This window comes from Psammomys obesus, unplaced genomic scaffold, assembly GCF_907164565.1.
Source record: "Psammomys obesus unplaced genomic scaffold, mPsaObe1.curated_primary_1811, whole genome shotgun sequence".
In the NCBI taxonomy this organism is placed as follows: Eukaryota; Metazoa; Chordata; class Mammalia; order Rodentia; family Muridae; genus Psammomys; species Psammomys obesus.
Window position 1 is genome coordinate 71,783 of NW_026590859.1, and position 16,546 is coordinate 88,328.

The window sequence follows — 16,546 nt, forward strand, 5'->3', positions numbered from 1 at the left end:
AATGTTCTTCATTTAATTTAATCAGCAAAGTCTTTCCTGCTATGTAAAGTAAAACAGGTTCTGAAAACAGAATGTGGACATTTTTGTTCACATGCTCTATTTCTCTTAGAATCTTTGAATTCTTAATCCTGTTCTCTAAACTTGGACCTCCATATTTGTTATTTCAATAAGCACCACCACCACCTATCTCTGAGTAGGGCTCTCTCTCTCTCTCTCTCTCTTTCTTTTCCATCATAATTATTAAGAAAAGAATCAAAATCCAGTACAAACCCTGTTTATTCCATTTCTGGGATCTTATTAACTATTCACCTGTCACTAGATCACACTTGGATGATGGCAAGCCTCCTGGCTGTCTCCTCATTCATTACTGCACCATCCTAATCTAGGCTGAATAGCATTGACATATTTGTGAACAAAAATTTCTGGAAAGAAACTGCATCTGGTTGTGAAAGAAAATTCCTGAAAGTTATCTGTTTCTGTAGAGACTGACTGGCTGATGAGAATTTCAATGTTGCAGGTTCAGAGGCTAATCCTGAGCTAAGTCAGAACTAACATCTTGATGCAGTAAGATTCAGAAAAATGAAACATACCAAAACCAAAAAGCCCCAGAAACAACCTGTTAGAGTCTATTGACTTAGTAAGCAATATGCTTCTGTCAATCCTGAGTGCTATCAGGAAGCATCTTGGGCCTATAGAAAAGCTTTCCCCATCTTAACATACCTGCTTTTTGGATGTACCCACCGTATATTTTAAACCTGCCTTGATTTTAAACTTTCTCTGCTCTGCAAAACTGCTTCCACATTGGAACACTAAATTTGGGGTAACCTAAATCATTGTTCCAGGGTCATGACCACTCAAAATGGCTCCAGAATAAAATATTATTCCTTTTAAAAACTATTATTCCTTTTAATTATGAGAGCTATGGTTTTTACGACTACATATTTGTAAAATTTATGTCTGATTAACTCATTGTTTTAATTTTTTGTTTCCAGCCACACGCTACATTTGAACTCATCATAAGGAGATAAGTTCTTACTCACTGTCCACTAGGCAGGGCGGGCAACTGTTTAAAAGCCTGCAAGCAAAAATACCAAATGCTGGCCAAGGCCATCCGGACAGCCGCAGAAACTACACAGGTTCCCTTGCCTCCTAAGGAATAAGGACCATTGGGTCCTTGTTTCAAATGTGGTCAAGAAAGTCACTGGGCCTGGTTTTGTCCTAACCCCCGCAACCCACCAGGGCCATGTCTAAAATGCCACCAAGAGGGACATTGGGGTGTTGACTGTCACCATTTCTCCCATGATATGGGGCATCACTCCCAGATCGCCCTTCTGCCAATATCCTAGGTCTAGCTACGGACGACTGAAGGTACCTGGGTTCCCTTGACCCAACTACTTCTGTCACTAGCAGGGAGCCACAGTAATTATGGTATCAGAGCGGCCCATCTCCTTCCTTGTGGACACCAGAGACAGTTATTTATTCCTGATGGAGTATTGGGGACCAACCTCTCCTAGTTCCTCTATTGTCGGGGTAGGGGGACAGCCTTGCCAGCCTCCACCACTCAATTGTATTTTCAGGAGTATTCCCTTGACTCATTCCTTTTTAGTGATGCCAACCTGTCCTGTTCCCTTACTGGGAAGGGACTTTTTAGCTAAAGCAGGAGCCTCTATCTCCTTTACTCCACCCATTCGCCTGGCCCCAAGCTCACCAGCATCCTCTCTCCTCCTCCTAGCCACCCTACTACTAGTTGTGACACATCGCTTCCTTTACCAGCCTCTCAAGTGGGCCCCCAAGTCTGGTATGTCCAAAACCCCTTTGTCTCTAGACACCACTCCCCTGTGGTCATTCAGCTACAGGATTCCACCTCGTATATCACCCAAGCTCAATACCCACATCCTCTCAAGAGTCTCAGGGGACTTAAGCCTATTATTGCTGACCTTCTAAGAAAAACAAACAAACAAACAAACAAACTTCTTCACCTCCCTTTAACACCCCTATACTTGCAGTTACAAAGCCCAATGGAACCTATTGTCTGGTTCAAGACCTCTGGCTTCTCAATTCTGCAGTTGTCCCCCTCTACCCTGTTGTAGCTAACCCCTATACTCTCGTCTCTACTATTCTATCAGGTACCTCCCATTTTTCAGTTCTGGATCTCAAGGGTGCATTTTTCTCTATCCCCTGGACACCCAGTCACAAAATATCTTTACCTTCACCTGGACTGACCCTGACACTTTGTTTCTACTCAGATTACCTGGACTGTCCTACCCCAGGGATTCCGGGAAAGCCCACACCTGTTTGGCCAAGCCCTATCCTCTAATCTACTCTCCTTATCTCTCCCTAAATCTAAATTTATATAATACAATCTATCTTACCTTTTAATGTATAAAGGCTTACAAACTCTACCTCCCTCCAGAGTTCTTTCCCTCCAGGGGGCACTAACAAAAGACTCTACTATTACTTTCCAACCAAGCCCACCTCTTAATATTTCAAACCTTCTTCCTCAACCTAACTCTGACCACTCTCCATCTCATTCTTGCATTGAAAATTTAGAGGAACTATTGCCCCACCCCTCACACATACAGGAGGGCACATTCCCTCAGACCATCTATACCTGGTATACAGATGGCAGCTCCTTTGTATACGAGGGAGCTCAAAAAGCAGGCTATTCCATAGTGTCAGGTACTGAGGTGGTTGAGGCACAAACCCTCCTTGCCCACACCACTAATCAACAAGCCGAACTAATAGCTCTTACCTGCACCTTCCAATTGGCCCAGAGACAATCCCTTAACATCTACACAGATTCTAAATATGCCTTTCATATTCTTCTCTCCAATGCTGCCATCTAGAGAGAGCATGGGTTACTTACAGCAAAGGGAGGATCTGTAACCAATGCAGGCCAAATTATGGCCATGCTAGAAGCTTCACACCTTCCCACAGCCACTGGAATAGTCCACTGCCAGTCCCATTGGACAGATTTCATCATTTCCAAAGGAAATAACTGGGCTGACGAGGCAGCTAAGGCTGCAGCCCTTAAAGGCCTAGACTCGTCTCATCCACCACAGGACATCCTTACACTACCACTGACATCTCCCCTGTCATCTCCTGACACACATCAGAATCTGTCCTATCTAAACCAGCTCTTTCATCCTAACACTTGAGCTTTGTCTAACTTTGTCAAGACCCACCTGCAGCCCACCCTTGAGGACTTCCATTTCCTAAAGACTATTACTACCTCTTGAAAAATTTGCTGGACTTCAGATCCTAATTCAGGATATCATAGCTCCCCTTTCCCTACTGACCAGGCTATCAGGGACTGACTAGCAACTTGATTTTACCCGCACACCAACAGTCAAAAATGTATGGAACCTCCTGGTCTTGGTGGACACATTCTCGGGATGGGTGGAGGCATTTCCCCACTACTAACAAAAGAGCTCAGACAGTTTCTGATCTCCTTCTCCATGAGATTATCCCACATTTTGGAATCCCCACCTCCATCCAGTCAGACAATGGTCCTGGGTTCAATTCTCAGGTTTTCCAGACCTTATCTAAAGCCCTTGATATTCCTTGGTATTTTCATATCCCATACCATCCCAAGGCCTCAAGAAAGACAGAACGAACTAACCAGTTCTTAAAAAATACTCTTGTTAAACTATCACAAGAGCTTCACCTCAGTTGTGTAAAACTCCCCCCTCTGCCCCTTTTCAGGCTTTGAGCTCTTCCCCCCCCCCCAAAAAAAAAAAAAAAAACAAAAAACCCTCTGTCCATCTTGCCCTTTGAGCTCATGTATGGAAGACCGGTCCTAACTCCTGGCCTTTCAGCCAAATCCTTGCCTCTCCCTGACCACCTACTTACTTCCTTACTCTGTCATCTTCGTTTTCTTCTATGAAACTTTATTGACCACTATTTACCACAGCCACACACTAACTCCAGTCCATTTTCTATTAACATTGGGGACCAGGTCCTTCTTTCTCCTCCAGACCAAAGCCCCTCATCTTTCTTCTAAATGGCAGGGCCCTTTCAAGTTGATTCTTGTGACCTCCACAGTTGAGGGCTTCCTTCACTGGATTCATCTATATGACATCAAGCCTTTTACCACCCCCTTTTCAAGATAATGTCCCCTCCTACATATCAACTCCAACAGGACCCTACTCTCTCAAGCTCCAGAAGATGCCAAGATCAACCACCTTGCCTCTAGTTCCAGAGAAATGAGGCCTTGCTACAGAGCTATGTTAGATCCTACTGGATTTGGTATGTATTTTTCTTCCTCTCCGTTTTGCCTGTTTCTGTCCAAGGTAATACCTACATATGGAGATTTGAGGTTCAAGAAACCATCATTGACAATAAACAATCCTTCCAAATAGGGTCGGGAAATTGCTCTATGGGAGGCTATCAGGAGCAGATTGAAATAGCTATCACCCCCACATCTATCCCTCCTCTCATATTTGATAGAATTTTTGTTTGCTTCCTATTTGATCAAACAAAAGATTATTGAAAAAACAAACAAACAAGCAAACAAACAAACAAACAAACAAAAACGGCCAGACAGATATGGAGGCTTCCCATACTGGTCTTGCCAAATCCACACACCAGCACAGAAGAAGCTCCTTCACCTGTATAAAAGGACTCTACTTATACATCTGAGACCCTTGGGATCACATATGGGAAACAGGTGTCATTGGAAAACTCTATTGCCACTCCACACCCAATTTATTGATAAATACCATACATATCCAGAGAAAATATGTCGCAATTACCCAATCCCTGAGGATGGGAGAGGTAGAGAAGGTAATTAAACACTCCTCTAAGGTCATTGCTTCTCTGACATCCCCCCTCCTAAATAATACAAACCTGTCATATTGTCTTCTACTTTAGACTCTGACCGTGGCCTACAAGCTCCTTAATGTAATCCAACCAGGCTGTTTTAAAGCTTGCTGGCTGTGTGTCCCACCTGGGACCAACTCAGAACTATCGCTGACAGCTTCTCTGGTGACTCTGTCAAGTAATCTTATTTCACCATTCACTAACTGCCCTGACTCTGATGTTGCCATAACCTCCTACCTGTTTCATATCACTCTCTTTGGCATGGCAAGCTGTTTCAAGGCATCCGGGACAACTCTGTAGGAATGCTAAGTTCCTTAGGCTATAATAAAACTATAATCCTTGATACCTCATCTCAACCCCAATGTCCTACTGCTAATAATACCTTGATTCTTTGTGGCACTCAGGTCTACTATCATCTACCTGCTGGTTGGTAAGGAGTTTGCATGCTGGTGTTCCTCTTCCCCAAGCTTGGGGGTGATAAATGAAAAGGAGCCCCTACCAATCCCGGTCATGGACTCACTAGCTGCCCAGCAGGATAAGAGGGCAATTCAAATCTTGCCCCTCTTGGCTGTTGCAGGAATCACAGCAGCTGTCCGGACTGGGACAGTAGGACTAGCCACTTCACTAACTTTGTATTATCAGCTTTCTTCCTAGTTCACCCAGGACCTCCTGTAAGTGGCTCAGACAATACTAACTCTCCAAGGACAGATCAACTCACTGGCAGCAGTAGTACTTCAAAACTGACAAGGATTGGATCTCATCACAGCTAAAGAAGGTGGCCTTTGCATCTTTCTCTAGGAGGAATGCTGTTTTTATGTCAACCAGTTGGTAAAAGACGAAATAGTAAAAGATGAAATCCAACAACTCCAGACAAATCTACAAAAGCTGAAGGAACAGGTTGAGGCCTCTAGCTCTTGGGCCTTCAAGGACCCCATAGGGAAATGGATTCTGCCTTTCCTCACACCTCTTCTGCTCATCTTTCTGCTTTTGCTTTTTACACCCTGCTTTATTAACTTCTTCTCTACATTCCACCAACAACAAATGCAAGAATTCTCTAACAAAACCATTAATCAGTTACTCTTACAGGATTATCAACCTCTGCTCACAGATGACAATGACCTTCCAATCAACCCTGATGGTGGGGACCAGCTATACCCTGAGAATGACAACGTCCCTAATCAGCAGGAAGTATCTTGAAAAGCAAAGGTCACCCCTATGCCCTCCCCACCATCACCCCCTTCTTAGCTCCTCACTTTTTAATAAAACAAAAAGGGAAGAATGTCGGGATCAGTAACCAGGCATCTCTACGGCCAGCCCCAGGGGACCTGACAAATGGAATATCAGGCATCTATGAGGCCACCTACGGACCACCTGGAACCACCTGCGCATGCTCTGGGTTAAGAGAACTCTGCGCCACCTGCTCCCTCCCTCCTTCCCTACTCCGTCCCTCCCTCCTTCTTCCCTCTCCCCCCCCTCCCCCCCATCCTTTCCTCTCCTCCTACCCCGCCCAGAGATGGTCTCTGTGACCCCCTCCCCTTAATAAAACCTCCCACATGGATCAGTCGCATGGTGAAACTTGTGAGCCAGCTGTGTAACTTTGTTGCACAATCCTGTTAGGCTCCACCCTTGCGAATTTTTTGAAAAAAGGGGAGTAAAACAAGGTTATATGCAAAACAAGTTCCCATAATGCCTTGCTGTCTTTGGAACAGAAGGTTCTTACAAATAGAAAACATCTTGAAGCTGACTTGCTAGATTTTGATCCTGTCTCTGAGTCCCCAAAGCGATCTCCTAGAAGGACTTCCCCAGAAATCCCCGGAACGTGGAGTAAACAAGGCCCCGCCCAACTATGGGACGCTGAGGTCAGGAAACCAGCGCCATTTCCCGCACTCTGGGTGGGGCTGCCTTCTTCCCCGCTTTGCTGTAGAACTGTGCTTGAGACAGTGTGAAGAGAATGAAGGTTTCTTCTCGGAACTTAGAGCCTCTGGGCCACGTGGGGTACCTTGTATTCTCCTGTCGCGGAGGAGTCCAGCTGGCGGTCCTACTGCTGTTCTTGCCGCCGTCTACTTGGGGTGAGCCACGGGGAGGCTCTGGGCGGTCCGGATGCGCGGCTCATCGAGATCCGCAGTAAATGGGCTCAGCGCAGACTCCCACGCTGGTCTGGCGTTCTTTTGAGTTTCCAGCTCCCCTTCCCCATGGTTGAGTGTGGAGCGCTTTCAACCCAGATCTTGGGTGGTACTCAGCCGGCAGGAACGCTTTGGTCTCCCAGCTGCTTGTCTTTTAGGTGTACAGAGTACTTGTCTTTACCGAATGTAGAGCCAATTGCGGTGATAGAAAGGGGTGGGGGCGGGTTGGGACCTGTGCGTAAATCCGAGAGACCCAATTTCTAATTTTAGAATTTGGCTGTGAGGAAAGTTAGTATATGTTTCCTTATCTGTAAAAAGGAGATACTTAGGTCTTTCGTGGTGTTGCTATTTAATTGTTGTTAAGTGGCTAACCCAAGTCTTGATGCTTAATTTATTTCTATCTTGGAGACATTACCTATGCATTTGCTCTGAAAGCCTAGACAAACAGGCCCAGGGATGCAGTTGTCACTTGAAAACTGTTTTGTCTTGGGACTGTGCACCCCAAATCGTCATCAACTTACTTGAATTCTTACTTTACAGAAGATCCTTCTACTCCCACCCTAGGTTGGGATTTGAAGAACAAGGAATCCCTAGGGTGTAGTGAAATATTTTTCATGTAGAAAGGACCGTAGAATTTACATAAAACACTTTAGTGATGGTTAAACGAAAAAGAGTGCCCATTTTACCCATCTAATTTCCTTTTTTTCCTGTTCAAAAGAACTTTCTTAGAGAAAGACTTCCTTGAAGGCTTTTGCATTATTTTGACGCATTGACAGTTGAAATGACAGTCTTAAGTGTTTTTGTTTAACTCAGGGTTTAAGCTTTTCCACTAGATCCATTGCATGTATTAACTGAACCTTCTCTTCTAAGAAAGCAGAGAAAATAGAAAACAAAATTTCCTCAAAAAGTTGTGCTTAAATTTTTTTTTTTTTAATCTCTCGAGGCACACAGAGTAATTGGACTGGTGAAGATATGTAATCAGACTTAAAGTTTTATTTTTAGAGAAGAAGTATACCAAGAAAGTTAGGGCGTCTCCTGTCAGTGGTTAGTCATCCTCTTGCTGAGACATTGCTACAGTTTGGCCATATTTATTAGGCTACTGTTATCAACAACCCCAGGCATTAACAACTGCAAACAAATTAAAGCTGAAATTTACCAAGGTTATCATAGTAAGTTCCAAATGTGACTCAAGACATGGAGTACTTTAGTCAACGGAGTTGAAATGAAGAAACTATTAACTGAATACTTCCACTGGCCAGAGCACTTTGTGATGTAAACAAAGTATGGTGGGAGCTTCACCTTGAAGGTATACAGAGACAAATTGGTTGTGGGTTTTCAATCTGCACGTATAGCAGATGAGCTTGAATCCAGCAAGTCAATTAAGTGTCTAAATGTTGCTTCTGACAGCATTATTAAAAGAGATGAAGCAAAAGTAGGCAGACCTGTGAGCAGAAATAAATGAACCCATTTTCAGAGTTGGAAGCCTTAATACCACTCTGCCAAAACTAGATTGATGTGACAGGCAGAAAAACAGTAGGGACATAGCAAAACTCCACAACACCAGTAGAACTGGCAAGTGTAGAATCCTCCAACAACAGTAGAATATACTTTCTTCTCAGGCTCATACAGGCCATTCACTGAAGCAAATCACATTTAGGGCTGTCAAATGGCCTGTAGTGAAGTGTTCCTAGAATATGTTGAGGGTGGGTGAACTTCAGCAGGCCCCTGCCCTGAGGTACTTGTGTAGGGTCAGTTCTGTTAACTCTGCTGGTGACGATAACAAGACAAAGAAGAGGAATTAGAGTATGTTTCTTGTGCTTCATGATGCATCTCAGTTTTCATACTCTCAGATGTGTCATTTATGGGTTATATTATCTAATATTAGCAAAAATAACCTCACTTAGAAAAACAACTTCCAAAATGTCCTGCACATCAGAAATGCTCTCAGAATATGATTATAGAAAGACTAATTCTAGCACACAAGGTAGTTTCACTGACTACCCTTGCCAAATGATACACACATATATAAATTGTATGTGAAAAACACTCAAAGGAAGGGGTGATATTAGATAAAAACCTCCGCCAACAACAAAAATCTAGAATGTATCAAGACTACTAGTTGAAATACAGCTTTAGATACACTACTATTAACAAAATCTGCAATAAATCTTGTCACTCAGTGTTAGCTAATGATACTAAATCATTATATCTAGCAAAATATTTAAAATGTTTATTCCAAGCCAGGTGATGGTGATATACACCTTTAATCCCAGCACCCTTGAAGGCTGAGGTAGGTGGAACTCTGTGAGTTTGAGACCAGCCTAGTTTACAGCATGAGTTCCAAGACAGCCAAGGCTACACAGAAAGCCTCTCAAAAAACAAAACAAAACAATAACAGATTAATAATAAAAAAAATGTTTATTCCATTTGTATGACATTCCTTTAATATGCGTACCATATTTATAAATTTTTTGTTGTATTCTTTTTATTTTAACTGATAAAATTGCTTAGGCAAAATCTTTACAGAATCTCTCCACTGAAGAGTAAAGTATGTAGAATGGGAGCGGAGTAGCTCAGGTTGACAGCTTATACTCTTAAAGTCATGGAAGTGTGTATGAGGTGGAAAGGATAGGAGCTCCACAAGGACCAAATATATCTGGGCACAGGGGTCTTTTCTGAGACTGACACTCAACCAAGGACCATGTATGGATATATGTCCTCTGTGGATATAGAACCTCTGTGCGGATGAAGCCCATGGTAGCTCAGTAACCAACTGGTTTCCCATAGTAAGGGGAACAGGGACTATTTCTGACAGGAACTCAATGGCAGGCTCTTTGACCTCCCCACCCCCCAAGGGAGGAGCAGTCCTGCTAGGCCACAGAGAAGGACTTTGTAGCCAGTTCTGAAGATACCTGATAAAACAGGATCAGATGAAAGGGGAGGAGGTCTTCCCCAATCAGTGGACTTGGAAAGGGGCAGGGAGGAGATGAGGGAGGGAGGGTTTGGGAGGGAATGAGGGAGCAGATACAGCTGGGATACAGAGTTAATAAAATGTAACTAATAATAAAAAAATAAAATAAATAATAAATAATAAAATACAAAAAAAAAGTCATGGAAGTGATCATGAGTTCACAGTTCTGTTGACTCAAGATGAATCAATCAGTGCCTCAAATGGAACATTTGAATGTAGGTTATGACATCCAGGACAAAAACAAAATGAAACGTGATAAGCTAAGAATATACATCCATAGGAACGGTTAAAAGTAAGGCACACTATACCAACTGTTAACAATAAGTGAAGTAATTCAAATTGTCATGTGCTGTTCACTGGCAGATAAAACATTACTCATGGAAAGCAGCTCAGTGGTGTCTCAAAAAAAAAAAAATTCCTATCATGTGACTGGGTGTTTTACTCCCAGTTTTTTAGTTAAGAGAAATAAAAATCTGTGCCTAGGTGGGAAGGGATTGGGGAAGAGAGGAAGTAGGGAAAACTGTGGTCGGAATCTTAAATTAATTAATTAATTGAAAATCTGTGCCCAGCAGAGACATCTGTATTCGTTTTTACAGCTCGGTGGTTTGTTTTGTTTTCTTTAGATTTTGTTTATGTTTATTTTATCTCTATTTAGTGTGTGTAGTGTTTGCCTGTATGTATGTCTGTGCAACATATGCATATAACACCTCCAGAGACCAGAAGAAGGCATGAAATCTGAGACTGGAGTCACAGAAAATTGTGAGCTGCCATGTGGGTACTGGAAATTGAACCTGAGTCTCCTGGAAGACCAGAAAGTACTCTTAATTGCTGAATTATCTCTACAGCTCCTTCCTAGCTGCATTATTGGTAATGGCCAATAAATGGAAATAATAAAATTTCCCTTCAATTAAATTATGGCATATTTATCTAACTGAATATTTCTCAGCAATGAAATACATGCAACCTAGGTGACTCTCAAAGTAACTATACTTTGTAAAGCTACACCAAAGAGATAACAAAGACTGACATTTGTATGATAATTGTATGACATTCTAAACAGTTAAGTCTATCTGTGTTTAGAGAAAGCAGGTTACTGGGTGAGTGTAGCTGCCTACCTGTAATTCCAGCCTCTGCAAATATAGAGGGATCCTTAGAGCAAGTTGGCTAGCAGGATAACCATATCAGCAAGTTCTGGCTTTCACTGAAAGGCCCTGCTTTAATGAAAAAGTTAGAAAAGTGATAAAGGATCATTTCCAATATCACCTTAAACATGCATATGCACCTGTAACCACACACATGCAGAACCATGCATAGACTCATGCACACCAAGCACAGACACAAACAAAAATTAAATCAATCAAACAAACCAGTTGATACATTGGATTATTAAATATGCTATTCTACTTAGTTTTATTTCACAAAACAACATGAAACTATCCATTATGAAAATTATGCATATTTTATTATGATAAAGGTTAATCTTATGAAATATAAAATTTAAATTTGGATGTTCTAATGATACAAGATATAAAATAAAAGGTGGGCATAATGAACAGAAATATACAAATATACTTAAAATAGAATATTTGAATGTGTCTTTTTTAGCATCTAGTACAATAAGCAGACCCATCAAAATTAAGAAGTATATAAAAGAATTTTATACTAACATACATGTTGCATAAAGCTGACCATGTGCAAAATAAGATGCAGTTAATATGTAAAAGATGTAAGATGTAATATGTAATAAGATGTAGTATTCAAAAATAGCTAGAAATATGCTGCCCAGAATTTTTTGTATGCTTTAATCTCCTCCTCATAATTTGAATTAATTGGGAGTATTAGAAGGAAAAGTCATAACAAAGATGTAATATTTCCAAAACTAAATTAAAAAGATTTTTTCCAATAGATAATTATTGATTACATATTATTTGACCCTAGCTAGCAATTAATCTTGCTAAGCCTAAGGGAAAATAACTGAGTATAGAAGTTAAATCAAAACATATATCAGAAAATATATTTACAAATTGAAATATAGTTTCAGTTTTTGAATTTTATTATTATTATTATTATTTTGCCTTGATCAAAGTGCTGGTCCTAAATGTCAGTGACAAGGATCATGGGTCATTAGAGGTTGCTGGAAAACAGAGTGATGAAGGACGATGAAAGTTCTTTCATTAAATGTCATGCTGTTGTATCTCCTCCAGGCCAGTGTATGGCCCCATCACCATTTCCATTTGCCATGCTTAAAAATCGAACTGATGAATCTGAGTTTCCCATTGGAACATCTTTGAAGTATGAATGTCGCCCAGGATATAACAGGAGGCAGTTCTTCATCACCTGCCAACAAAACTCAGTCTGGACAAGTGCTAAAGATATGTGTACACGTGAGTACCTATGGTGGAAGCTCCTTTGCGATAAAATAGTAGAGCTGGCCTCACTTTGTCTAGATTTTAGATTATGACATGTCATTAATAATCATATCTAAGGTATATAGTACATATGGATCATTCTTGTAGGTCATATCTTTTTATTCTGTTCATCTGTCTTCTCAACTGTTAATGAATTTTATAAGAGTGCCTGTCACAGAACATGATTAAGGGGAAATATCCTCAGGATATTTCACTTAGGGTGTCGGACTTTGTACAGGTGTCACTAAATAGTTAATGATTCTGAAGCAAAGAAAAGTATGCTTAATGACTAAGATGAAAAAAATCCCAGACTTTGAGGTCTGTGAATTGGAATACTTAGAAGAATGCTTTGGTTGTAAATGAAGTATACATGTTTTTAGGAGTCAATATGAGTCAATAAGAAAGAAGTTGGATGGGAATTTTTTTTGGAAAGTAATGTCTGATGAATTTCCTCAAAGTGCCAAATTCTGTGAAATATTAAAATTATATATACTCTCTATAGTAAGTTACAGTCAGATCAGAACTTCATAAACTAAGAAAAGTTTAGTACTTTACTTGGTTCCTTTCTTTCTCACAGGTAGACAATGTGAAACTCCTGCAGATCCTCTTAATGGCATGGTACATGTACACAAAGACACTCGATTTGGATCCAGTATTAGTTATACTTGTAATCTAGGGTGAGTTGGCAACAATATCTCTTCAAGAGTTCTAGAACAGCAGTACTACCTTCTAGTAATGTCTCAGTAAAGACATCAACTCTATTACTTCCTGATTTGGTTTTTGGTTGTGTTTTGTTTTGTGTTACAGGTTGAACTCAAGGCTTTAAATATGCTAGGCAAATGCTCTACAACAAATCCACACCATCAAAATGTTGCTTATCTTTAAAAGGCTTGAACATGATTGTTTAATTTTTGATTGAAATGAACAGAAATATAACATGATTAGGTAGAAAAGATGTGTTATTCCTGCTGAATAAGCAAAAGAACACGCATGTCAGCTTCCGACTGACTATTACTATGACAAAATAATTGAGATAATGAATTGAAAAGAGGAAAGGTGTATTTTAATTCATAGTTACAGAAGTCTCAGTTCTTAATAAGACCCAAATAAAAATGGTATATGGGGGGGTGTTCAAAAACTTTAAAACGTTTTCAAAGAATACTTTTGAAATAACACAAATAGAAAAAAATATTTGTAAAGCATAGAATTTTAAAAACATGTTTCCATAATATATGAGTTCTTATAACTCCAATGAGAAGACAAATAATTTTTGAAATAGGCAAAGGAGGTGCCGAAGAGATGGCTGAAGTGTTAAGGATATATATTTCCCTTGCAGAGCACCTGGGGTCAGTTCCTCGACCTGCATCTGTCGGTAACTATAGCTCTAGGGAACTGAAGCACTTAGGTCTTCACTGGTTCTGCACACACACACACACACACACGCATAATTAAAAACTGGAAATACATCTTTGAGCCTGGTATGGTGGTGCATGTACTTTAATCTCAGAACTCAGGAGACAGAGGCAACAATATCTCTGGATTCAAGGCCATTCTGGTCTACATACTGAGTTCCAAACCAGCTAGGTCATAAGAAGGCTCTGTCTCAAAACAAAACAAAAATGAGCAAGGGATTAAACATTTCTCCAAAGAAAATGCACAGATGGACTATAAGAAAAAGGTAGTTACTGCATATGGTCATTAAAATGCAAATTATAACTGTTTTGAGATATTGACTCGCTGAAGAAAATGTTTCTAAAAAGGAGACGATAGGAAATGTCAACAAGGTTGTAAAGAAATGAAAGATGCCATACATTTCTGAAATAGGCAGCAGACTAATATGTCTGAAGACTCCAACAATAAACTAACCCATAGATCCAATTAGAGTACAGTGACTTGTGAAATGCTTGTAAAGACTGGACTGCCTGCCTCCGTTTAAGGTTCAACAAACCATAAGCAAAAAGACCACAGCTCACCAGAAAACATGGCACCACATAATGAACTTGCTAAAGCAGCAGTAACTGACTGCATTCCAGCTCTCTACAATCTAATTAGTCAGACATGTAGAATCTTTAATATAGGTGTGATTATTTTTTTCAGGGAACTTCAGTTTATATTTCAATAATTTTCTATGGATTACAACATGTATATTGAAAATAATAAGTGGAAGAAGGAATATTAAAATATAAAACTTAAAAAGTATTACTGGTTGAGAATTTCACCCATGTATATCTAGGTGATCAAATATACTTCCCTCTTCTTACCCCTCTCATTCTTTCCCTACTTCCCACTACCACTCTTCCCTCTCACCTTCATAGGCTCTGATTTTAAAGCCACTGAATCCACTTAGTGCTATCTATTTGTGCATGGATTTAAGACCATCTACTAAAACATGGGCAATTTCTTAGGGACTCTATTCCTCAAGAAAAATTATTCTCCTTCCACCAACAGCCATCAATTACGAACAGCTCCTCAGCTAGATGTGAGACTTCATTAGCCCTTCCCCATCCATGCTGGGATTTTGTCAGGCTTGATCTTATGCAGGTGTTATACACACAGTCACAGCTGCTGTGAGTTTATATGTGCAGTGGCCCTGTCATGACCGGACAACACTGTTCTTTAACAGTCAATCACTGTCACTGGCTCTTAGAATCCTTCTGCTCTTTTCTCTATGCTAATGCCTGATCCTCGAGTGTAGACGTGTAGAATTCATGATATAGATGTCCTATTTAGGGCTGACCATCCTATACTTTCTTGTTCTCTGGACACTGACTAAGATAAGAACTTAGGGTGCAGTTTATTACTATGTTTATTTAGCAGAATAATATTATCAGATTCTTCTCTAGGGCCTATGACCTAACCAACCTGTTTTTGGCCCAGGTAACAGTAGCAGATATATATTACATTCTTGTGTATCTAAACAGGCCTTAAATCTAAACAGAAAATGGTATTATTTTTAAATTTTTTGTCAATATAGTACCAGGGGCCAGGTGTGGTGACACATGCCTATAATCCCAGAGGCAGAGGCAGGTGGATCACTGTGAGTTCCAGACCAGCCTGGTCTACAAAGCGAGTCCAAGACAGCTGAGGAGAGAAACCCGGTCTGAAAAAACAAAACAAAAAATGTGCACCAGAGGGCATATCTTGCCATGCCAGTGATTACTGTGGTTTAGACTGTACCTAGATCATTCAAGTACTTCGAAAGCTAGCCAATACAGTTAAAGCTTCCAGGTCACTACCACTTTGATTTCTTCATGTTCTATGACTCAAATATGTTATATCTTTAGCAATAGGGTCTTAGCATCAAGTTCTGAAAGGTAACCAAGAGCAATGGTAATACCACTAATCAGCAACTCAAAAAAAAAAAAAAAAAAGAGCCTATACCTGACACCATGCTTTTTTTATTTAATATCCTATGATATCTGTAAGAGACATTGTCCTCCAGTTACGGCATAATGTCATTTAAGCTTCTTTTATATATGTATATATTAAAACTTCTACAGTAGTAGGGTTCTGTATGAATTTTTCAAAGGTCTTTAGTGTTATTATGTTGGTTAGTTTTTATCAACTTGGCACAAGTTAGAGACACCTGGGAGGAAGGAACCTCATTGAGGAATTGTCTCCATTAGATTGACCTGTGTGTATTTCTGTGGGGCATTGCTTGATTAATGATTGATGTGGAGGTTCCAGCTCACCATGAGTGGTGCCATCCCTGGGCAGGTAGTCCTGAGTTATATAGAAAAGCTGCCTGAGTATGAACAGGAGAGCGAGCCAGTAAGCAGCATTCCTCTGTGGTCTCTGCTTTAGTTCCTGCTGCTAGGTCCTGGTTGGGTTACTGCCCTGACTTCCCCGGATGCTGGGCTGTATCATGGAAGTGTAAGCCAAATAAACCCTTTCTTAACCCTTATTTACTTTTGATCATTGTTCTGTCATAGTAATGGAGACACAAACTAGGACAGTTATCCTCCCTACATTCCTTTCTCAATTCTACCCTCCACTTTCCTACCCTACTTAACCCTTCTTGTTTTATTATTCTCCTTTCTTCCATCATACCACCTTAGTTAAGATGTTATCAGTAGCACAATTATTATTACTATAAGATATTTTATGTAAGCTTGAAAGCAATCACAAAGGCAACCTGTTGTAAATATACAAAGATAAAGTTATTAAACCTAACTACTACCAAAGGATCGTCAAATTACAGAGGAAGAAAACAAGTGAGAAAG

The 16,546-nt window shown here is 40.4% G+C and overlaps 1 protein-coding gene across 3 annotated transcripts in view; it reads left to right on the forward strand.

Annotated features, from left to right (window-relative positions):
- The first annotated feature begins 6,551 nt into the window (after window positions 1-6,551).
- Cr1l (complement C3b/C4b receptor 1 like) overlaps window positions 6,552-16,546 on the forward strand; it is a 57,185-nt gene continuing 47,190 nt past the window's right edge. For 2 of the 3 annotated variants that reach the window (XM_055609171.1, XM_055609170.1), the window contains exons 1-3: window positions 6,689-6,890; window positions 12,120-12,299; window positions 12,901-13,000. In XM_055609171.1, coding sequence (XP_055465146.1) covers window positions 6,773-6,890; window positions 12,120-12,299; window positions 12,901-13,000 — 398 coding nt within the window. In that variant the 5' untranslated portion in view covers window positions 6,689-6,772. The other variant, XM_055609172.1, reaches the window with a different exon arrangement.